Source organism: Zychaea mexicana (assembly GCF_025766255.1).
Source record: "Zychaea mexicana strain RSA 1403 chromosome Unknown BDB00scaffold_16, whole genome shotgun sequence".
Lineage (NCBI taxonomy): Eukaryota > Fungi > Mucoromycota > Mucoromycetes > Mucorales > Lichtheimiaceae > Zychaea > Zychaea mexicana.
The window spans coordinates 218,214-241,308 of NW_026516679.1; the positions used below are offsets into that span (position 1 = coordinate 218,214).

The 23,095-nt window shown below is 42.4% G+C and overlaps 8 protein-coding genes across 8 annotated transcripts; 6 read left to right on the plus strand and 2 right to left on the minus strand.

Annotated features, from left to right (window-relative positions):
• Positions 1-206: 206 nt before the first annotated feature.
• Positions 207-1,656, minus strand: BDB00DRAFT_953383 (uncharacterized protein; the record flags this gene model as incomplete). The annotated part of the gene is made up of 6 exons (XM_053129619.1): positions 207-309; positions 420-883; positions 990-1,220; positions 1,292-1,335; positions 1,405-1,492; positions 1,599-1,656. The coding sequence occupies 6 exons, from the start codon at positions 1,654-1,656 to the stop codon at positions 244-246; spliced, it is 951 nt and encodes a 316-aa protein (XP_052982448.1). The 3' UTR covers positions 207-243.
• Positions 1,657-2,896: 1,240 nt separating this feature from the next.
• On the plus strand, positions 2,897-3,667 carry BDB00DRAFT_953387 (uncharacterized protein). The gene is made up of 2 exons (XM_053129620.1): positions 2,897-3,039; positions 3,117-3,667. The coding sequence occupies exons 1-2, from the start codon at positions 3,017-3,019 to the stop codon at positions 3,253-3,255; spliced, it is 162 nt and encodes a 53-aa protein (XP_052982364.1). The 5' UTR covers positions 2,897-3,016; the 3' UTR covers positions 3,256-3,667.
• Positions 3,668-3,771: 104 nt separating this feature from the next.
• BDB00DRAFT_882158 (WD40-repeat-containing domain protein) lies at positions 3,772-6,018 on the plus strand (the record flags this gene model as incomplete). The annotated part of the gene is made up of 6 exons (XM_053128128.1): positions 3,772-3,903; positions 4,001-4,846; positions 4,933-5,080; positions 5,177-5,503; positions 5,606-5,905; positions 5,996-6,018. 6 exons carry the CDS (start codon positions 3,772-3,774, stop codon positions 6,016-6,018), a joined length of 1,776 nt encoding a protein of 591 aa, XP_052982365.1.
• A 512-nt stretch (positions 6,019-6,530) lies between these two features.
• Positions 6,531-8,450, minus strand: BDB00DRAFT_162901 (uncharacterized protein). Its single transcript, XM_053116292.1, has 4 exons — positions 8,212-8,450; positions 7,775-8,053; positions 7,282-7,699; positions 6,531-7,203 (listed from the first exon to the last, which is right to left on the minus strand). The coding sequence occupies exons 2-4, from the start codon at positions 7,962-7,964 to the stop codon at positions 6,654-6,656; spliced, it is 1,158 nt and encodes a 385-aa protein (XP_052982366.1). The 5' UTR covers positions 7,965-8,053; positions 8,212-8,450; the 3' UTR covers positions 6,531-6,653.
• A 3,132-nt stretch (positions 8,451-11,582) lies between these two features.
• Positions 11,583-12,190, plus strand: BDB00DRAFT_758891 (uncharacterized protein; the record flags this gene model as incomplete). Its single annotated transcript, XM_053119093.1, has 2 exons — positions 11,583-11,727; positions 11,940-12,190. 2 exons carry the CDS (start codon positions 11,583-11,585, stop codon positions 12,188-12,190), a joined length of 396 nt encoding a protein of 131 aa, XP_052982367.1.
• An 83-nt stretch (positions 12,191-12,273) lies between these two features.
• Positions 12,274-13,256, plus strand: BDB00DRAFT_785801 (uncharacterized protein; the record flags this gene model as incomplete). Its single annotated transcript, XM_053120560.1, has 4 exons — positions 12,274-12,361; positions 12,490-12,538; positions 12,642-12,754; positions 12,841-13,256. 4 exons carry the CDS (start codon positions 12,274-12,276, stop codon positions 13,254-13,256), a joined length of 666 nt encoding a protein of 221 aa, XP_052982368.1.
• A 935-nt stretch (positions 13,257-14,191) lies between these two features.
• On the plus strand, positions 14,192-18,560 carry BDB00DRAFT_810508 (chitin synthase-domain-containing protein). The gene is made up of 10 exons (XM_053122547.1): positions 14,192-15,091; positions 15,224-15,522; positions 15,613-15,861; positions 15,945-16,230; positions 16,314-16,481; positions 16,549-16,910; positions 17,052-17,218; positions 17,380-17,727; positions 17,799-17,979; positions 18,084-18,560. The coding sequence occupies exons 1-10, from the start codon at positions 14,656-14,658 to the stop codon at positions 18,363-18,365; spliced, it is 2,778 nt and encodes a 925-aa protein (XP_052982369.1). The 5' UTR covers positions 14,192-14,655; the 3' UTR covers positions 18,366-18,560.
• Positions 18,561-19,660: 1,100 nt separating this feature from the next.
• On the plus strand, positions 19,661-22,525 carry BDB00DRAFT_945203 (general substrate transporter). Its single transcript, XM_053129503.1, has 9 exons — positions 19,661-19,985; positions 20,111-20,397; positions 20,479-20,584; positions 20,664-21,050; positions 21,128-21,222; positions 21,331-21,472; positions 21,611-21,672; positions 21,752-21,776; positions 21,877-22,525. The coding sequence occupies exons 1-9, from the start codon at positions 19,899-19,901 to the stop codon at positions 22,276-22,278; spliced, it is 1,593 nt and encodes a 530-aa protein (XP_052982370.1). The 5' UTR covers positions 19,661-19,898; the 3' UTR covers positions 22,279-22,525.
• The last annotated feature ends 570 nt before the right edge of the window (positions 22,526-23,095 follow it).

Consider the following 23,095-nt stretch of genomic DNA (forward strand, 5'->3'; position numbering starts at 1 on the left):
CCAGAATCAACACGCAAATTGTGCCTTTTTCATCAGCGTTATTCAACTACTATAGTTGATACGTTGAAATAGAACTGTATACTTCATCCACTGTCATGCAGCTTTTTGTTTGAGTAAGCCTCTAAGCTTCCAAAGGTTATACATACAGTCCAGCATCCATCCGCTCTTTGCTGCTTCAAAAGTCGCTTTTTGGCTTTATTTATTATCGTTCCTGATGGCCTTTTTTTTGTACAACCACTTTGATCACTTTCGATATCGTCCACGACCATTGTACGCATCACGAGACCGCTTTTCTGCCGGCTTCAGAATCTGGTAAAATATCATATATATCAGTAAAACAAACCCCATTCCTAGAAGAAGAAGAAGAAGCAAAGACCACAACAATCTTGTGTGCACTGTACACTATGTAGATATATTACCTGGAAAGAGCAGAGTAAAGACTCATCCACAGTCATCATGGCACCAGCATTATCAAACTCGCCACAATAATTGGGAGCCGAAAACAATGTGACCAGCTGCCGCTTGGCAAAAAACTCGTATCCGTCCTCAACGACCTGATGTGCACGACAAATCAAGTCGAGATCGTGTTTCTGTAAAAACTTGCCGACAATGTCTGCACCAAACGTAAACGAGACCCCACGATCATTCTCGTTCCAGCCTGCCGCGTCTTTCTCTGGATCCGACCATAACAAGTCGCATAACAGTCCGGTGTCTGGTACGTCTGTCGGCCGCATAATCCGTCGGATCTGTTCCAGACTCTGAAGGTCGGGCGACAGGCCACCGTGCATTGTCAGGATTTTTTCGTCAATGATGGCAGCGATCGGCAGACAGTTGAAGCAGTCCGTGAATGTTTTCCAGAGCTTAATGTTGTATCGTCGTTTGCCTTGATAACATAAAAGAGGTGAGCCTTCCTAGCTCACGGTATGAACACCACCGTATAAAAGTGCACCCGTTGACAACAGCAACAAAAGCCGTCATAATAAACTCACATTCGTCATAAAAACCATAGATGCGGTTGATACTTGCACATTCATGATTTCCTCTGAGTATAAAGAAGTTGAGTGGATATTTGATTTTGTATGCTAACAGCAGGCAGATGGTTTCCAGCGATTGTTTGCCTCGATCCACGTAATCCCCCATGAACAGATAGTTTGACTCGGGTGGGAACTTGCCGTATTCAAACAGCCGTAGTAGATCGTAGTATTGTCCGTGGATGTCACCTATACTCCTCTATCGTCTTAGTATATCTCTTGGCTTCTTTCTAAAAGTCACGGAAGACAACTAGTTTTACCACAGATTTTCAAGGGTGCCTCGAGGTCCAGAAGAATCGGTTGGCTATTCTCGAAACACAGAAAGTAAGAAGAAGATGCTGTCTTTGACTAATCTACAATGTGTGTAAAGTACCCCATAAATATGTCCCTTGACTTTTGACACAAGTATCGTATTTCATGCTCGGCCAGCTGCACTTGTTTTCCCGGCCGTGTTCCTCGAACTGTGGGTAATAACCGTGTGTGTGTGAATTTGTTAATAAATATGAAAAACCACATATAACACTTTTCCCTCGAGGCTTCTTCCTGGTGTTTTTTTTTGCTTGTTACCTTCCAAAAGTCTAGCAATGACTGAATCAATGTCGACATGTTCCGTTATTTCGCTCATGGTGGTAATTTAAACTGTCTTTGAGTGTTATGGGAGAAGAGGCGGAACAAAAGAAATGGTGGTTTGAGTGCTAAATGAGAATTTATGCATTGAGTCCGGTCAAAGGCTAAAAACGCGCTTGTTGTCGAGAATCCCCTACCACCCACGCACATTTACGCTCACTCTATTTTTGTTGTCTTTTTCTTTTTCTCTTCTCACACACTAACATCACTTGCCACACACCTCGTTGCCACCATCGCCAAGCCCCAGGTTACTGACAAGAATATAAAACAAGTTTACATACATTACAATTGGATGGATATTTTGGTAGAAAAAAGATCTCCGAAATGGTGTTGAGTCGAAACAAAAAGAAAAAGGGGGATATAGGGTAGTGTACAGGCTGCTGGAAAGACAGAGAGAGATAGACACACACACACACACACACACACACGAAAGAGAGAGAGAGAGAGAGAGAGAGCAGCGCCCTTCGAAAATAATAGAAGCAGGTGAATTGTTTGTTGGCGAACCTGCAAGAGTGAAGGTGACACAAGCACTTCATGCTGCTGAATTTTGCAGCAGCCCATATAAAACGATCGGATGAATGGGAACTGGTGATGCGTAGTGGTGTCAGAGAAACATATACGCCATCGTCAGCATGATGAATAAGCTTTGTCACCCACGACGGGTTTGTAATGACCGACAACAATAAACTATTTTCTCAATTCAATCGTTTTCTGCTATCCTTGGTTGTTCAAGTAGTAGTGATTAACAACAATGAAATTGATAGTTGATCCTTTTTTGCTGCACTACTGCTGCGGTTTCTACGGATTATTAGCCTGGTTCATAAGCCTCGGATGAGTATATGTATACACGGCTAAATCGTCCAAGTCATACCAACGTAAATATCACAGAGTAGTGTTTCTAAAACTCGATACAAGTGGTGCTCTCTACTTGTCATATAGTGAGCATTATTGATAGGTGCTTCGTTTGGTGGAAAACTGTTGACAACAACTAGTCATTCAGATATATCCGTACTAACGTGATACTACTACGGCTATTGAGAGCCAAGGCAAAATGTATTAAATACATGAAGTCAAGTACCGACATGTTGTTGCCATAAAGAATGTCGTCTGTTCTGACGGCGAGGGATGCTTTCACCCCATCTGCTCCACAACAGTACTTATATATACATCTAGAATCTTCTTCCAAAGTAAAAATGAAAGAGGGCCGCGCCGTTGCCACATGCAACTATCACGACAAGCGCATGATTTTACTATTATTTACTTCCGCCGCCGATTAAAAAAAGACACAGAAGAGCCCTTGCGCGTTTTTGTCCAGCATTCTTTACGCATATACAAGCAACTATAAAAAAGAACCAAAGATGAACAGAGGACCTGTTGTACTGTAAGCCTCAAATAACCCGACTTTACTATTCTGCTGTTTTAACGCGTGGTTTTGTTTTCAAAAAAAAATAATAATAGTACAATTGATGAAGCAGAATATTTGTTGGATCAGTTACCCATGCCTGATCGCGAAGAAGATGCAATGGTGACCAAATTGCGCGAGAAGCTTCGTGCTCTTTTAACCGAGCTTCGAAAAGGTGCTGAAGGAACCCAATAAGGGAATGAAAAGAAAGCTATAGCTGTTGTACTTGACATTGTCTTGAAAATGCATACTATATCTTTTACTACTGCTACGTTGCTACCTACTTTGCATATACACAAACAATTAAACTTTGCTCATACACACATATATGCCCTCATCATCGCTTTCCTACTGTGCTATGTAGAGCGAGAGTTTATACACGAGAGAGTCTTAAGTTGACGAGCAAAAGAGCTGAGAAGAGAGTGCACCGTAGAAAAATATGATGGCTTGATGAAAATATTTGGAAGGAAGGCAATTGCTTGCTCAATAGGTGTGGGAGGACATAGAAACGGGAATACCCTTACGAATAATGCGAGTAATCCTATTAAAGAATCAGTCATGGCTCAATTATCACTAAAACTGTCCAACATCGTTTGGGTCGAAGAGTAGGCCATTCCCTGTGTCCAGATAGGCTAGAAATAATTCAAGCAGAAAAATCGCTTGTTGCCCCGCTTTCCTCACTTTTTTTATCCTTGTTAACCGCAAGCCGAAATGGATCTCGTCAATAATAATTACGGCTCAAGTGATGAAGACGACCAAGTCACTTCCAACGTCCAAAATACCTCCAATGGCCAATCCAAAAGCACAGTAAAGATTAATGCCACGCCTGATACGGGCTATGATGTAAAGTCGTGTTTTTCTTTTGTAATTTCAACTTGTACGTAATACTACATAGTATAGTAGATCTAATGTATATACATTTTGACTTGAAAAAAAATAGGATCACTCTGATCGAATCTACGCATCACAAACGGCAACCGAATTAACTGTCAATGTACCTTACGATGATCTTATGCGACCCATGTACGGCCCCGAAAACCCAGTGACGGATCAACGCCTTTCACAACAAAACATCTTGACGGGTCACGTCGAACAACAAGCCATTTCCGAATCTGATTTTCGACAGCAGTTGCGAACATTCGAAACGTACGGCTATGCACGCGATCCTTCACTTGGCAGCTCGAATCTGTCGGGACAGACAGGCCAAGGTCTGTTGGGCACGGGTTATGTTGGTAACCTGGCAGCCGCTGCACATATGGGTGGGGCATCGATTTACGACAGCGTACCCAAACACTTGAGACCCAACAAGGATCTGAGAAAACGTCGTGATAAAAAGGGTGATTTGAGTATAGTGGAAGGCGAAAATGCTTACAAAGGTCCGTGGGCTGGTTATGAAGGTGAACAAGAAGCAAAACAGTTCAAGAAACAGCTTACAGAAGAAGAGCAGCAAGCAGCAGCAGCAGAAGGGGAGGAAGGAAAGGCTGTGGCGATTGCTGGACAAGAAAGCAAACCGGGCAAAAAGGAACGAAACAGAGGAATGGAACATGGGACGGAAAAGACCACTTTCCATGGTGCATCCGAATTCGATTACTTGGGACGAACGTACATGGCCGTACCTCAGGACGTGGATGTCAACCTGCTGGGAGAAGCTGGATCACAGGAATGCTTTGTACCAAAGCGTTGTATTCATACATGGGATGGCCACGCCAAGGGTGTCTCGGCTATCCGATTTTTGCCATCGTCCGCCCACTTGCTTCTAAGTGCTGGTATGGACAACAAAGTTAAGGTAATTTTTTTTTTCAATTCGTTGATCGTAGAATTGCGGGCTATCCAAGACTTAGAAATGACTAAACTATGACGGGCTGATGATAGATCTGGGACGTATATCACGATCGGAGCTTGCTTCGAACATATGTTGGACATACAAAGGCTATTCGAGATATTGCCTTTAGCAACGACGGTCGACGATTCTTGAGTGCAAGTTATGACCGTAATATCAAGTTATGGGACACAGAAACAGGTAAGACTGCTTACTCGAAAGAGCTGATAAAGGGGGAATGACATAAAGGCATTACTCCTGGGTTATTTAACTCATTTTGCACCAATATTTTTACAGGTCAATGCATTCGATCCTTCTCAACAGGAAAGGTCCCTTACTGCGTCACGTTCAATCCAGACGAAGACAAACAAAACATTTTCTTGGCAGGCTGCTCAGACAAGAAGATTGTGCAATTTGATGCGGATAGTGGAGAAATCACACAAGAATATGATCAACACTTGGGTGCCGTCAATACCATCACATTTGTCGACGATAATCGACGATTCATTACCACGTCAGATGACAAGACAATGCGTGCTTGGGAGTACGATATTCCTGTTGTCATCAAATATATTGCTGAACCAGATATGCATTCTATGCCAGCTGTCACACTTCATCCTAACAGTAAGTCCTGTTCTATTCCATTCATTCTGCATCTAGTGGGTTTGCTACCCGTTTGCTGTGCTGTGGTTGTTTAGCTAAATCGCTTTCTAAAAACATTAATAGATAAATGGATGGCATGTCAATCGTTGGATAATCAAATTGTGGTCTATGGTGCTCGCGATCGATTCCGAATGAACCGCAAGAAACGCTTTGCCGGCCACTTGGTTGCAGGTTATGCTTGCAAGCCAGGTTTCTCATCTGACGGTCGATTTATCAGCAGTGGTGACTCAAACGGCAACGTATGGACATGGGATTGGAAGACTTGCCGGATATTGAAAAAGTTCAAGGCACACGACAAGGTTGTCATGAACACCATATGGCATCCGCACGAAACTTCAAAGATGGCAACTTGTTCTTGGGATGGTAAGTAGTTTGTTAAAGAAAAGAAAGCTGTAGTGAGAATATATGCAGTTGTATTAACGCAAGAAATATACGTTTTTTTTCTCATCATAGGTTTGATCAAGTATTGGGACTAGATAAAAAAGCTTACTTTAGAGTTGCGATGCGTGTGTCTCTTTTTCTCCCCCTTCGAAATCAACAAACAAGAATAAAATATCGTGTGACGTTGTACAGTTATGCATCCTTCCTGTCTCTGTTGCTTAGTGTCGTTGTGTTCTTTGATCATCAAACATTTTACTTCTTTCACCGTTTACTAACTTTACCCATATGCAATAAAAAAAAAGAGCAGCCACTGATAATAACTAGGAGTAAATCCTGTTGCATTAGCTGCGGTTTTCTGCGAAACTTTCGAGATGCATGCTTCGTCGATCTTGGCAGCATTCTATGCAGTACGATTCAATTGTTCCGAAAACATCTTCTAGATCAAACTCTGTTTATTTTTTTTATAGTGATGATGATGAAATGAGGTGACTGTGTATAAACAAATGCTGGGAAAGGTTGGGATATGCAATATTTTACAAAAAAAGCGGATGATGCATGCATCATTCGTTCTGAAATCTACCACGAAAACGCGACTAGCAGTAATAGGAGATGATAAGAGAGGGTTGATGGCGGAGGGCATATGCATAAGAAAAAGTTTTTTCTAAGGGAATGACGACGAGGGGGAGGAGGTAATGGATTATAAGATAGCATCGAATAAGGAAGAAACACATTATCTGATCAGCGTTCTATTAGCCGGTAGTGCCATGATAGTCTCATAAGATGGTAAAGGAGAATAATAGAGTGGAGGACTGTCGCAAAGTGACGGTAACTCACTATTGCTGTTCATACTGCCGTTGTCATTGTCAGTGTTGATTCTAGGTGTGCTGAGCCAATCATCCAGTTCGTCTGTCGGTGTGTTGGGAGGAGAGTCGATCTGCATTGTCATGTCAGGGATATAAGGTGCGGATCGTCGTGCATCTTCGTAACTTGGCAAGAGATCGCCGTCTGCGAGTCTGAGTGCTTCAACCAGTTCATCTTGCGCCACAGAGATCGGCAGTGCAGCCCGGAGCTCTGTCAGGCGGCCGTCGGTGTTATTGACCAGAGAAATGGTAAAATGGAGTTGGTGAACAATGTTGAGAAGCGAGTTTGAAGTGTCGTATTTCGCGTATCGTGGAACAGGGATTGGCATGGACTTGGAACAGTGTTGGGTATTGAGAGATGGGAAATGTTCGTCGCGAGCAAAACGTAAGATCCGTGTCTCGGTGATCTTGTTGTTGAAACTGGTGATATGATGCGAAGTGATAAGGTTATCGAACGTGATGATTTCTTTGAACACGCAGCAAACATAGCGGACTGACCAGTCATCGTCATTGTTGTCGTTAGGCCAAAGATGGATCTTCGCTGGGATTCGGTCACCACGTCGAAAGATCCTTTGGCGACATTCGAGTTCGTAGGTCATAATATCTTCGTGGTAGCCCGAGACGCGTACGGATCTTGCGTCGTCTAAATCTGCTCGATCCATCATGGTGGGTTGTCGATAAATGTGCAAGACTTCGCGGTCAATCAGATTGGATGCTAGCGCAGGTCGTACAGCAATTGCCTTGAGCTTGTAAGAAACTTGACCATATGAGCTGTCCTCGATTGTTTCAGGAAGATCGCCAGGGAGCTGTAGCTCAAAGGGATACGTATGGGCCCCGGCCTCAATAATGTGAGGGCCCTGTTTGGATGGCTCGAGGAATACCCATTCATGATCAATAACAGTTCGTTTCTTGCTAGCTACACGGGCCATTTTGCATCATGCATTAGTTTACGATGGTTAATTATGTGCTATAGAAAGGAGATGAGACGTACTGTCATGCCATTGGAGTTTCATTTGACCAAACAACCGCATTTTGATGGACTTGACTCGTATGGGCGCACGCAAATGTAGCATAAGGTTGCCACGCAGTAATCGGCCTGTCGATTGTTCTGGTGTGCCGCAAAGAATGATCGACTGGCTTTCAAGTTGGATTTTGAAACGGGTCGCGGGTGCGCTAGCCATGATTTTGCTGGTACGTTGTGAGAGAGACAGAAAAGAAGGGCGGGGGGAGAGAGAGAAATGTGGCTATCCTGGACGGTAGAGCGAATATGCTATTTAAATAAAAAAAAATAGCTTGAGAAAAAGGTCCAGCGGGGACAAAGTGGAACCAACAATAAAAAAAAAGGCGCAAGTCCCACTCATTCTCCGATTGGTGCATCTGACTTGCTGCGGTGAACCATTCAACCACTGTAATCTGCTCAGGCCGTACCACCCCTCTTCACGCCCTTGCATATACACGGCACCAGGGTGGTCGTGTCACCCATCGTCTAGCGCATACATAATCAGCTTATTTTGAGAAGCTGCTGAGGTAGTCCACAACCCAAAAAGAAGAATGTCTTCTCTGATATGTTTGCTGATAACGCAATTAAGACTCGGTTGACTAATATCGACCCTCCCCCAATTATCCGCTCATCTGTCCGTCCGTCCGTTCCGATACATAAACAGCGCACAGGCACAAGGTATTAATCACCGACTACGCCTAAAGAAAATTCGTGCGCTGTTTATATTGCAGCGGTCAGGTTTTTACAGCGTCAACATTTCAGCGCCTTCCAAGCTTTCGTTCATGTCGATATAAGACACCCAATGCTTATCTCATGAAATCTAGAAAGAAAATTCTTATACAAATATGCTGTTGTTGAGTCAATTGCATGCTATACAGTCGACCACTTGTCGTAACAGTGAGCTATACGCTATCAATAGCTTGAGTGCTTCAGTATGCAGTACGTTACTGCAGCTTTTACCTTGAGAATCCGCGGATTTTGTTGGTAGTACATTAGTGTTACAATGCGCTCGCGTGGCCAGTGTTATACCTTTTATTTATTTTGTGTTTGTGTAAATCTGTTGACCCCTGGGCGTACGTAGTAAGTGTAAATTTAAAGATGTGTCTTATCATACTTCTCTACCACTCCATGTAGTATCTACGACGCTGTGGCTGTTTACTTTCAACTGGAAGCTTAGAATTTTTGTTCGAATAGATGGGGCATTTTTATTGACTCAAAGTACCCCGAAAAGAAAAATGGAGAGCACGCTTAAATTATCAACTGCAACAGATTTTGCAGTAGCGCGGAAGTATGGTTATCAGCTATGCATCAGAGCAAAAAGAATGATTGAGAGATATTATGATATGATATCATCTAACTAGCATTTGTTGTTGCTGTACCCTGGCCAACTGCTATTTAGTGATACTTTATAAATGGTAAACAGCAGCACTTGGAAAAGATAATCATGCTGTACTACTTGATGATGCTGGGTATCTATACCCATGTTTTGTTTGTGAGCATCTACTTTGACTATAACAGACCGCCGTGATAATATAGAGATGTATTAAGCAGGGCAACCTGGCCCGGTGCTTGCATTTGTCATCACGCGAATTAGGTTCTTTTTCTCGCCATGGTTCATTGATGATGAGCGGCGATAAACAATGTGCCTCGAATTCTATACACCCTTTTAGTTTGAAAAACTATATCTCCACTAACAGCTCACTACCGTATAATGCTACTGTAAAATACACTTTTAAGCTAAGAGTTCTGCTTGATAAGCATACAACTTTTTCATGTACTTGTCCATGTTTGAAATGGCGTTTGAAGACGTAAAAACAAGCCTTATAAGAGATAATTTGGTGCTTTTATTTTTCCATTTCGTTATAACCAGTCATTCACCCGTGCAGCCGCCACCGCTTTCGAAGATTGAGTTATATTAGCCATCATCAGCAGCGCAATATGCAAAAGGCAGTGGTGAGTGCTATTAGCGGAATGTCTGAATCCTTGGAATGAACGATCCTCGGACGACAGTTAAACCTTATGATGAAAAATATCTTGGTGCTCCACGTTATAGTCGTCGCGATAATACTTATTTCCCTGATTATTACGGCACAGGTCATTTGAGAGTCCACGGAGTGAATGATCTGTTACTAACGCGAAGATACTCAATCTTGTACAATAAATATATACTACCACGATAGCATCACAGCAAAAGGAAGAAACTACTGGTATATCAGGTTGCGAGATGAAGTTGAACCTATCCAAAAAAACACGTAAGAGATGAAGCGTATTGCAGTGGAAATGGCATATCCATCATTGTTAGATTTCTCCTTCCCTTTCAATCAAAAGCTAAAAATTACATATAAGCTAAACCTTACCATATCCACGGACTTCTTCCTCACCCTCTCGTTCACCAGCGGTTAGAAAAGAATAAGCAAGTAAACTCTGGTATCATGACAAATCACATACTATGGCTTTGTATGAAGGTTTGTAGGCAGTGAATTCCACCATACCGTAGAAAGCAAAGGTAATGTAGTGGTTTGAACATGCGATGCACCGATGGTATTCAAAAAAGATCTACATATTGACTTAGGTCAATCGTAGATTACTGTACATTGTTAACGTATAAGCTAGGAAAACATCTTTGTTTCCGAGCCCAATGCAACGATAGCTAGCGTATTCCTGTCCATATAGCAGCAGAAGAGCAAGTCTTTGCATAATATAGCTATTTTGAGTTGTGCGATTTAATGCAGTAGGCATTATCTTTTTTTCACTCTCAAGCTCATTCAGCTGTAACGACTGTGACATTTCTCTTCTCATATGTTGCTCTAATTAACTTTTCTTTATTATACAGCGCTTGTTTATGACAAAATACCATTTAAAATTCAAGTTAGAGAAAAATGATCGGATTGTCTAGTATCGTTATAATGTAGTAGCGGTAGTCGCGTCGAAACGCGTCTGTGACCACGCATTTCTCACTTGATCAATGCATAGACACCATGTGAACGACGATGGTGTGAGTTCTCTAATAGCCCGAGATGTCACGCACATGTATTACACGAAAAGTAGAAAAACAATAATGCGAGAGCTGTTCTGTTGTCGTCATAGGCGTAAAATGTTATGGCAACAACAGTACTGCATGTCAGAAATGTATACATCAACTTTTATTACAGGTGACCGTGCGTCATTCTTCGGTGTACCACATGTCTGTCAGGTGGCTTATTAGAGTTCTGCTTTTGGATGACATGAAGTTTAGGGGCGACTCTTTGAAAATATTAGTACATGTGTGTGGAGTTCGATCCTAATGCTTACCCCTACTTGTTTTCCAAGTCAATTATCGTTCAGCAGCTGGTATAGTGAGCAACATTCCATTTCGATTATAGATATGTGACTTATATACCAACACCATCATGATAACTACAGCAGCAAGACAGAACAACGCTAATAGTAGCAATGGCTGCCATGCGTGCATATTTTATGCACCAATATTAAGCATAGATCCACGAATGATGTGTCAGAGCTTCAAACAACGTCAGCTCTCACAAACTTATGCGTTTTGACATCATTTGAAACAAGTAGTTAATTTCTAATAAGCCGAATGTTTGTCTTCCATATTGCGCAGAGCGGCATGGTATATGGCAGTCAATCAGGATGAAGAAAGCAAGGAGGTGTGTGTTTGCAAGAAGTCTCTCCTCAATCTCCGAATAAAACATAACGTGGTACACGGACACTTGATGCAACCAGCAAGTGTAAAGCGGTGCCTTTACTCCCTTCTTTTCCGTGTTGTACATACAAAATACCCTTTTGTCACCTAGTAGTCATGGAATCATTTCTCTCTACATTACCACCTTATGTACATGAGTTTCTCAACAGGCATCCGCCTACCGATGTTTTCAATGTGCTTCGAGAACTCATCTGTTTCGCCGTCCTTTATTCAAATGACCGTGAAAAGATTCTTAGTATAAGTAAGAGCCTAATCGCTAAAGGAGCCACTGATGGCATAGACCAGGTATTAGAAGCCTCTGGTGCTTACTACAGAGCTTTAAACAAAAGAGAAGGTATATTATATCATGTAGTATTTACTAACTTGTTTTGTTTCTTGGAGTGCATCCATAGTCCTTGTTTTTGGAAAGAAGTGCAACAGCGACAACGACAGCAGCAGCGTCCTATACAACAGCACCAGAACCAGTAGCGAGCATAAGCGAAAGAATACTGTCATCCGCTGCAAGGCAGGAATATGAAGCAGCAGCAGCAGCAGCAAAACCACCACCTGCTGCCATCACTGCTGAGCCTACACCTGTTTCATCCGCTTCTTCTTCCGTACGATCCGCAACGGACACACCTCCACCGACAAAATCAGGCGTGCCATATACCTTCCCAGAATGGTGGGGGCATCATGACGAACCGGAGCCCATAAGTATGGCTTGACTTTACAACCTGTTCAATGTCTTCTCCTCTTTCACTTTCCATGCATTGTCGATCCAACTTTATCAACCTGTTAATTTTCTCCTATGACATCTCCACGTTTAGATGCCAAAAAAAGCGAGGATAAGCAAGTCAAAGCTGCGCGTCGAGAAACAGTCAGTACCTGGGTACCTTGTAAGTCCTATATAAAGTCTCCAACTTGGTCCTTTTCCTTAATATCGCTCGATCCACATAGTGTCATGATTTTTGTTAATGCTGGATCTACCTTTCTTTTGGGAATCGGGAACCGATGATTACAATAGGGGACGAACCAACGACAAGTGCAGATAAAAAGATGCAAAGAACGATGAGGTAGTTATGAGAGGAACAAAAGGCGAAATCAAGCAATATAAATAAATGCTCGGTCATTTCTTGAGTCTGACAGTTTGAGCGGGTGTGTTTATCTATTCTGAAGTGTTGCATCGAGTAAGCCTATCCCTGACCTGCGTTCATATTTGGAACGATCCCACACTGTCACTGGATCTTCTCAAAAATCGACGCTACGCAGAAGTGCAACGAACTCGCCAGGTATGTCTCATTGCAGGATTGGATGAGAGGTATTCCTCATTTGGTTATCACTATCTGCTTTAACTCAAACGAAACAAAATTGCTAGCTAATACAACACCACGGCCGTCCAAGACACCAACACTCCCTGCGAAGACGGCGCCTGCTTCGGCTAGATCATCCAAAACACCTGCTGCACGAGCATCCATGCCACCAGCTACACGAGCAACCATTACACCGACAACCACAACGCGTGCATCAAGAACACCCTCAACAGCATCAGCATCGCCACCTTTATCTCGAACACAATCAGCTTTCCGTCCAGGGCTAACAGCAACTGTGAGAGCCAGACAAGAGCACGCTAAAGCAAAGGAAAGGGAATTGGAGGAGCAAAAGCTCAAGGCTGCTCAGTTGAATGGTGCGAACACGCGCCTCAAGCAGCAGGCAAAATCAACAATCGACTGGGCTGCTATCAAGCAGGAACGTAGACGCACCATGCCCATCATGAAGCCATCATTGTCATAAAAAAAAGTGTGCATTGCGTCAGCGACAGAGCTGAGCCCTTTGTAACAGTGCACATACAAAGCATACACACATTGAATACAAATCACCAACTAGTATATCCATAAATCTATTTATACCGTTTCAGTAGGAAACTCGCTGCTTATCGATCTATCCCACTACCCAAAAAAAGCAATAAAGTATATATGTATAATAATATTATTAGCTATGATAATACAAAGTCTCAAGTAAATGGACTATTGACGGTGGATCACGATGATTTTGTGGCATAAGCAACGGATGATATATAGAACGGATGCTTAGCATGTATAGAGGTTTTGGCATTTGACTGGGGACAATCGACTGCGATCATCAATATTCACCGTTTAAAGAGAGATGGTGAACAACCAAACAACTTGACGCTCATTCTCCCAACTGGCTTAACGGTTTAAATCCATCCTGCAACGAAAAAGCACAAGTTATTGGAGTTGTCACTCATCTTCAAAAATGTTTCAAGTTGACTACTGCTATACACTATCTCCTCGGCGTCGTTTTAAGTCATTTTCTTCTCGTATATCCGTGTAGTTTGACGCAATATCGCAAGAGTGGTTCATGTCTGGAACATGCACATTTTCTAAATTGAATCCAAGTGACGCAAGGAGCCGATATTCTTGCAAGTAAGCAAGAGCAGGCAATACGCAGAACAATGCTACGTATGGCCAGCTCCACAAGTTCAGATGATAAACCAAACAGAAAAGGGGAACTGCGTATGCATAACATTATGTAGGCGGACCCCTAAACATGATACGTCGCCACAATAGCTTGCTCATTTGTACTATCTGCATAACTCGCCATTTATTAGCCACATACACTGTTGTTATCCTCCATTTAGTAGGTGGATGGCTGCGCGCCACTTATTGGTAAGGCTTGAAACAATCATAGACGACGGCAAAGTAGTTTGGCTACAACTCACTGCTGATACCTACTGGTACAATGTTAGACGAGTATTTGCCCTCTTTTTACTGTGTATATATATGCCCTTTCCTCTATACAGGCTTAGCATAATAAAAGCTCTCCTCTTCTAATAGAATTATTTTAGTTATTGAAGATCTTTCCACATGTTTTGGCAGTAGTTTTCCCCTTACATCTTACATGAAATTCTGCAGCAGTAGAGTGACCGACATATGAATTGGAAGTTACTGGTTTTGATCATAATGCTGAACATAATACCGATGCAACCATCCTGGAGGGTTACAGTAGGCATGAGAAATGCTGGATATGTCAAGCCGGAGATTTTTTATTTTCATAAAAAATGTTGTCGAAGCTGCTACTCCCCGTTGCCCGAGTATCTCCCTCCTGCCTGCCCCTTTTTCTTCTTCGTTCATTTTTTTTTAAATTGCAAGATAAAAAAAACCAATAGATAATGGAACAAAGTGGCCATTTTAGCCATAACTCTCACAACGCTTACTCTGTACGATCACCATCAATTTCTTCTCCACGAGTCTATCCTGGCTTCTATTCTCCGGCACCAAGTGTATCGCAACAACACTTACAACCTATGGCCATCCCAGAGGGTAATAACAGCGGCATAATTATGCATGGTGGAACTTCTGCACCCAATTTTCGTAAGGCAGCTGCTTTAATGCAACAGCAGCAGCAACAGCAGCAGCAATTGTATACGCCACAGCAACAACGAAAACGTTCGTCGATAGTATCCGACACCTACTCGCTTAAATCTAGTAATAATGTTTATGTAGCCAATCCTGCAATCCACGATAATGTCCCTCCTATGCCAAGCATCCAGACTTGTTATCGGTCACAACATCATCAACGGCGTCTACAGCAGCAACAGCCTCCTACTGATGATAATTATATGAGAGGGGGTAGCAGTAGTCATGCGCCATCAATGCATTTTCTTCAGCAGCAGCAGCATCATAGTCATCACCATCACCAACACCATCGCCTACCAGCACAACAGCAACAATCGCTACCTGGTTCATTTCCTCAAACGACAACAGCAGCAACAACGGATAGCTGGAAGTTGGGCGGTGGGGGGCGAGGTCCACGACGTACGAAAAAAGTACCACTTTTCCAAGGCAACTTGATACTGGACTGTCCTGCCCCAACACGATTACTGGAAGCTAGTGCACGTAAAGATGCAGAATTCAACCATATGCGTTATTCTGCAGTAACCTGCGATCCCGATGATTTTGCAGCTTGTCATTATACGTTACGACCGGCTTTAATGAAGCGACAAACGGAACTGTTTATAGTAATGACCATGTACAATGTAAGTTTCTAAAAATACAAAAGAAAAAATTTTGTTTTGCTATAGCGCCCTCCCATTTTCTGCTCTGTGGGTAAACTTATTCTATGTTAGGAAGATAGAGAACTCTTCTGCCGTACCATGCATGGTGTTATGAAGAACATTGCGCACCTATGTTCCCGAACACGATCGCCCATGTGGGATACTGAAGGGTGGAAGAAAGTGGTGGTGTGTATAGTAGCAGATGGCCGTAAAAAATGCGATCCAGCAGTATTGGATGTGCTGGAAACCATGGGGGTATATCAAAAAGGTGTTGCGAAAAACATGGTTAACGACAAGCCAGTCAAAGCTCATCTCTATGAGGTAATGGCTGTATAAGTTTGAGCATTGTAGTTTGTTCAAATTATCTCACGCAACTATATTGTGTATGACGTTTATGATGGTAGTATACAGCGCAAATATCGGTGGACTCGGAGATGCGAATTAAAGGTGCAGAAAAAGGGATCATTCCAGCCCAAATTCTGTTCTGTCTCAAGGAGCAAAATGCCAAAAAAATCAACTCCCATCGATGGTTTTTTAACGCATTCGGAAAGATACTACAGCCGAATGTATGTGTATTGCTGGATGTTGGCACACGCCCCGGTAACACGTCTATATACCATATCTGGAAAACATTTGATGTCAATGCCAACATTGCAGGCGCTTGTGGCGAGATCCGCGTGCAAACTAAAGGTTAGTTGGTTCAGCATGCTAATCTTCTGATTATCTAACAGTATAGCTAATGATAATCACTGCTTTGTATCTACATGTTTTAGGTGGTGTCGCCTTGCTTAATCCAATTGTTGCTGCACAGAATTTCGAGTACAAGATGTCCAATATTCTAGATAAGCCATTAGAATCCGTCTTTGGCTATATCTCTGTTCTTCCTGGTGCTTTTTCAGCATACCGATACGCTGCGCTACAAAATGACTGTCATGGCAATGGTAGGTTTAGAGAATTGGAATTAGGTAACAGCTGTATCCATAACGAGCTAAAACAGTATGCATCCAGGACCGCTACAAAAATACTTTCTGGGTGAACATGGTGTTGACGCAACCTCGGATATATTTACAGCCAATATGTATCTCGCTGAAGACCGAATCCTCTGTTACGAGCTTTTAGCTAAAAAGCATGAGAAATGGGTATTGAAATATGTCCAGTCTGCATTCGGTGAAACAGATTGCCCTGATCAGCTGCCTGAATTCTTGTCCCAGCGCCGACGTTGGCTGAACGGCAGTTTCTTTGCTGCTATCTATTCGACTTGGCACTTCTCGAAAGTCTGGAGTACTCGTCATACGGTGTGCAGAAAGATTCTTTTGACGGTCCAGTTTGCCTTTAACTTTGCAAACTTGCTTTTTAGCTGGTTAGGCATGGTAAAGTATTATATGATATGTGGAAAAGGAATGTTTATTTTTTCAGAAACTATTGATATTGGGGGCGAGAGAAGAATCACATGGCACTGTGTATCACTGACTCAATGCTTATCATCTTCAAATCTTTTCACTATATTGTAGGCAAACTTTTATCTAACATGCTACTTCATAAGCAAGTCATTGACAACACCGGATATGGATCCGTTGAGCAATGGATGGGGAAATCGCGTTTTTCAAACTGTCCAATACCTGTATTTCTTTCTGTTCATTGTATCATTTATATGCTCGATGGGTAATCGGCCTCAAGGGTACAGTATCAGGAACTATGGTGTGTGTTGTGCGTGTGTCTGTGCGCTGTTTATGCGAGGAAACACGGAAATGGAAAGCAACGATGGATTGGATATCTTAAAAGTGGCATTAACTAACTCGACCGTACGACTATAACTGTTTGTATATCATACATGTATAGCTCAAAGTGGATGTTTGTGGTTTCAGTACTGGCATACGCATTGATTATGGCTTATACTATATTTGCAGGCGTCTGGCTTATGCATAAAAGCATCATCAAGGGTATGCAGACGGAAGGATGGAGCCACGACAACAACTTTATCATCAACTTTGGGATTCTCCTCGGTCGACCGGAATTTCGAAACATTATCATCTCCATGGCATCTACTTATGGACTTTACGTACTTTCAAGTCTACTTTATCTGGATCCTTGGCATATGTTAACCAGTTTCATCCAGTATCTCCTTTTACTACCGACTTATGTCAATATTTTAAACGTTTATGCGTTTTGCAATACGCATGATGTCAGGTAAAAATATGTTGTATACACGGGTAGGGACAACTTTTTGCTTATATCCAATCTGGGCTTTCTCCTGTTAGTTGGGGTACAAAGGGTGATAATGCAATGTCAATGGACCTTGGTGTAGCAAGTAAAGCTGTTGATACGGAAAAGGGCATTGAAGCTGTTGAAGTTGAGTTGGAGGATGGTCAAGATATGATCAATCGACACTATAATGAAGCACTCCAAAACCTGCGAACGAAACAAGATCCGATCACTCAGGTACATAGAGAACTTTCACTGGATCGATTGGCGATAGCAATGGAAAAAAGTATAGCTACAGCAGCAGATATACTCAAATGTTTATTCTTTGTTAAATTGTGTAGAGTCGGCCACCTCATATGAAACAAGATGACTATTATCGAGGGTTCCGTACGAGACTTGTACTGGCATGGATTGGCTGTAATGCGCTCCTTGTTGCATTCGTAACAAGTGGAGGTTTACAATCGCTTGTTTATAGTGGTGACGACACTGCGTCGATCGAAGAATCACAACAACAAGTATCCATGGCTTACACGGGGTTTATCCTTTGGGCAGTGACCATGATGTCGGCGTTTCGGTTCTTTGGAAGTGTACTATATGTTTTACTTGGCTGTTTTCAGCTTTAAAATTAAGGTGCGACGATCCTCCACACATCCGGCTTTATGTTTTAAGTTAGAGGGACGGCTTTGTCATTGGCGTAGTTTCTCCACAATCATTTGGCTCAATGCGTATTTTTGCTTCATCGAAATAGAGGGTTTGCTGTATCGAGTTAAAATTGTCTATTAGAAAGAAAAGAAAGGCGATAAAAACATCTTATCTTGATCATTAAGGAAAGAAGAAGCTTCTTGAGGGCGAAAGAGAAAGATGGAGGGTTGATTTTGAAGGGCTCGTGCGCATCTTATCATTACTAATGACACACTTACACAAGAAGAAATGTTGGAAGGTATGGAATCTGATCTCACCACAGTAGTACTATTTGTTTGTGTTGTCACTGGATCTCACACACAGTCGGAGTATTGGGTGATTAAGTGATACAGCAACAATTTCTGTCTTTCATAAACACAGACGTTAGGCTACATTTGCAACTCTGAGTTCTGTCAGAATCTCATCATCTTCTCTCTCATGTTGCTAAGTTTCGCTCGCTTGTTGGAAACCACAACTTTTTGCTATACTTGCTCTCTGTATATAATTGCCTCGACACCTGATAAGCAACAATTCGGGTGCCCGACTCTTACTCTTATAATTATCATCGCTTGGATATATACCGTTTGGCATTTTTGATCACCAGAAGTGTAGACTGTCACGCGGCTGTGTCGGCTTAGCTTGACTTCCATTAATACAGACACCTGCGTATCGTATTAAGTGCATCCAGAATGCAGAAAAAATAATGGGACAGCTGGGTCACAATATATGTGAACATCTGTATTATACGCAACACTCGAATGCAGTATTGTTGAATGTTAATTCTAATGGAACAAAGTATATAGACAACATAGATTCGAAGGGTCGGATCATGTGTTGCTGATTTGTGCACGACTGAGCCTGACATGTGACACCAGCCTTCCCGAATTTTTAGTATGTAAGAAAATCTTCCTCAGTTTCCATTGAGCGCTAATCCTTCGCCCCCGGATTCCGCCGCATGTACCCCACATCTCCCCCGCCCCCCATGTAGAAGCACTAAGTTTGCGACTCACAAGGTAGAAAATTACCCGTATGGTATGTTTGTATGCCGAAATACAGACAGTCCCACCGTTATGGATTTAGATCAAAAAACGAGCCTTGCTTTTGTGTGGGGTACGCTCATCATATTAGCGATCTATAGCAAACGATGGAGTTCAGGTGTCGTGCATGGCTGCACAAGATGACTTGTTGATAGTAGCAAAGGTCGTGACGGTCCTCTCTCTTCTTATAAATAGAGGGTCTGCGATGTTAAAAGAGGTCGTTTTTCTCAAGTGTTTTCAGCCTCCCCTCTCTTTTACAATCGGCACACCGGTTTCCCAAAGCAGATATGCAGTCCTCCGGCCCTCCAGTTTTGGAAATTCGAAAAACATATAAAATGGCCATACTACTGGGGATCACAGAATCCTGGATTTTTCTCTCCTTCGTCGGCACCGCCAATAGCAGCAGAATATAAACTTTTTTTCTGCTTTTGTCGTAACATGTGGAAAGTAACCGATAGCTTTCACGGCAAAAGCCTGGTAATTGCTATCAATGTCGCCTGTGGATTCAGTATTTTTGCATTTGGTGTAAGTAGCAGTAGTTATTTCTCAATATGCCCTGTTTCTCGGCTATACCACCACAGCGAAGCAGCACAGTGTCAAATCATAGCAATACTAGGCATAATGACATAATTTTGCGTTCTTTTTACCAGTATGATCAAGGCTTGATGGCCGGTGTCAACGTCACAGACAGTTACTTGGATCTCATGGGCCTTCGCGAAAATGAAACAATGAGAGGTGGTGTTGTCGCTTCTTATTACTGCGGCTCGCTTCTTGGCTCGTTCGTCGGTGGATGGACGGGTGACAAGCTCGGAAGAGTGAAATGCATAATTCTCGGCTGTCTCTGGGGTATTGTAGGCGCTGCTCTTCAGACTGCCGCAATGAATGTTCCATGGATGATTTGCGCACGCATCATCACTGGTGTTGCCACTGGTTATTTGTAAGTAGCAAAAAAATTGAATAATCTTTACGTCAAAAGTTGGTTCGGTAATGCTCTAACCACGTACATTCATACGCATAGAAACACTATTGTTCCCGTATGGAGTGCTGAGACTTCACACGCTACATCAAGAGGCATGTTCATTGCTATGGAGTTTACATTGAATATTTTTGGTGTCGTCGTTGCGGTAATTATCCTTTCTTTGCAAAAGCAAGCTGATACTTGAGAACTTCACTTGATCATGCTCACTGTTTTGTATAACATAGTACTGGCTGGCGTTTGGCATGTCGTTCGCGGACCAGTCTAATAGCGTTACTTGGCGTTTCCCAGTTGCATTCCAGATGCTTCCGCAGATCATCCTCCTTGCTATGGTTTTCTTCTTTCCCGAATCGCCTCGATGGCTTCTCAAAAACGGCCGCGAGAAAGAATGTATGGAGGTCCTGGGAGCTCTCCGTGGTGACGGCGATATAAAACATCCTGAGGTTATCCGAGAATTCAAGGAAATTGACGAAACGCTTCGTTTGGAAAAAGACGAAGGTGGCGAGCCTAGCTTTTACAAGATGATGTTTGAAAGGGACCAGTTGAATATTCCTCGACGTGTTCATCTTACGGTGTGGCTTCAGATCATTCAGCAGCTTGTTGGAATCGGTGTGGTAAGTTGTATTTCATAATAGCAAGCAGAACAAAGGAAAGCATAGTATTTATCGTTAATTGACATTGCTCATTACAGATTACCATCTATGCACCGGAAGTATTTATCAATAGCGCAGGATTTTCAAGGTTTGTCTCACAGCTTTTGTCCGGTATTAACAATATTACCTACATGTAAGGAGACTTCTACTGAATGGATTTGGGCTGCGTTGAGAGAAACCGATGTCCTATTTGGTAATATATGCTTACGACGATGGCTTGTCTCCGGTTAATTGTCTTTAGGTTTAGTACTCTGGTAGCTGTATTTACCTTGGATAGATGGGGTCGTCGGTTCACCATGTTCTATGGAGCCGTTGGCCAAGGCATCGCATTATTGATGGTTGCCATCTTGACGAAACCTAATATCATCAGCCAAGATCCCCTGGTAAGTCGAGTTTCCCTTCTCTTTCGCCATATCTTCTACCGGCTCTTAAAGATGAAAATGATTTTGGTTCTGTGCTTCTTCTTTTACATCTAACTTTAATTTCTATTCGCGAATTGCTGTTGGTGCATCATTATTCAGGGCTACGGCATTGGTACCACCGTCTTCGTTTTTGTTTACACCGCACTGTTTGGCATGACTTGGTATGTGAACAATTGTTTTCGTGTGGGAAGAGTAAATTCGGCGTTCGTGTTTGGCTGACATATGCTGTTCAAACTTTAGGCTTACGGTGACCTGGTTATATCCTGTACGTTGAAGTTCATTGCATCACAAGCCACTCTGCAAACATCTCAGAACCATATTTTCTAACCGGGATAAATGAAATATTAACATGGATTATCATATAGGTGGAAATCTACCCTCTCCGTGTGCGAGCTCGTGGTGGTGCATGGAGCACCATCGGCTGGTCCATTGGAAACGGTCTGGTGACTTTATCTACACCGCCTCTGTTGGCCAGAATTGGATGGGCTACCTTTTTGTTATACGCCGGCTTTAACTTTGCTTCTATCCCTGTGATCTGGGCCCTCTACCCAGAGACTGCGAACCTTACTCTCGAAGAATTGGACGTCATCTTCAGTACAAAAGCTACGCTTGTCAAGAGTGCCGAAAAGGAGCTACGTGCACGGGGTATTGATCCCAAGGATCCTTTGGCTCATATTCGCAACGGAAACAATGGCACGGACAGCGGTTCATCGGGCAATCAGCAAGGGCATGAGAAACAGGAAATCCCAGCGGATGAGAAAGCTTAAAGCCGCTGCAAGTCCTGCCTTTAAAAACACATTCTACTAAGCACTATCAGCTCTTATTTTTGTCAACCTACCGTATACTTTGTCTTTCTTGCATTTTTAATTACCACTATTTTTTATATCTCAATAACTACTTTCACTTTCTTGTTTTATGCACACATCCCCAAATAAACAACATTGCTTTCGTACATTTCGTAGCAAGATTATACTATGATTCTTATCTTTCAAATAAATGTGACATCGGGCATTACATACCACATTTGTGTGCCTGCACCTTTATAGCTAATCATTTATTGGTTTATTGTTTTTTCTTGAGTTTCTAGAGCGTCGGCTGAATGGAACACTCAGAGTTCCGCCGTTTCTCATTCTTGTTGCACAGACATATACAATGCAGATTTCCTGCTTCCGTCCGTGCAACGTGAATCCAGAAAACAAAATCACCCCTTATTCTAGATCCAAATCAGGAACTTTCTCCGTGCTACACAAGAAGTTTTGCAGAATTCGGTTTAGACGATAGAAAAGAAAAGTCACCTTTACAGGAAGTTTTTGAATGATTGGTCGCGGGTGCTTTTTCTCATGTGATTTTTTTTTTACTTTGGTTGGCGTTTGTTTTTCAAAATTGTAGCAGCTGACAAATTTCCCCGCCAATCAAGAGCTGTAATATCCAACGGACATCCTCATTATCGCTAATCATACCCAAATTGAAAAGTAATAAGCACTCTTTGTCTATGAGTGTCTTAATGGTATGCTGAATGCAATGTGTAGCATATAAAGAAGTGCGTTCAATGTCGTTGCATGCCATTTTTGATCATCTGTGCTA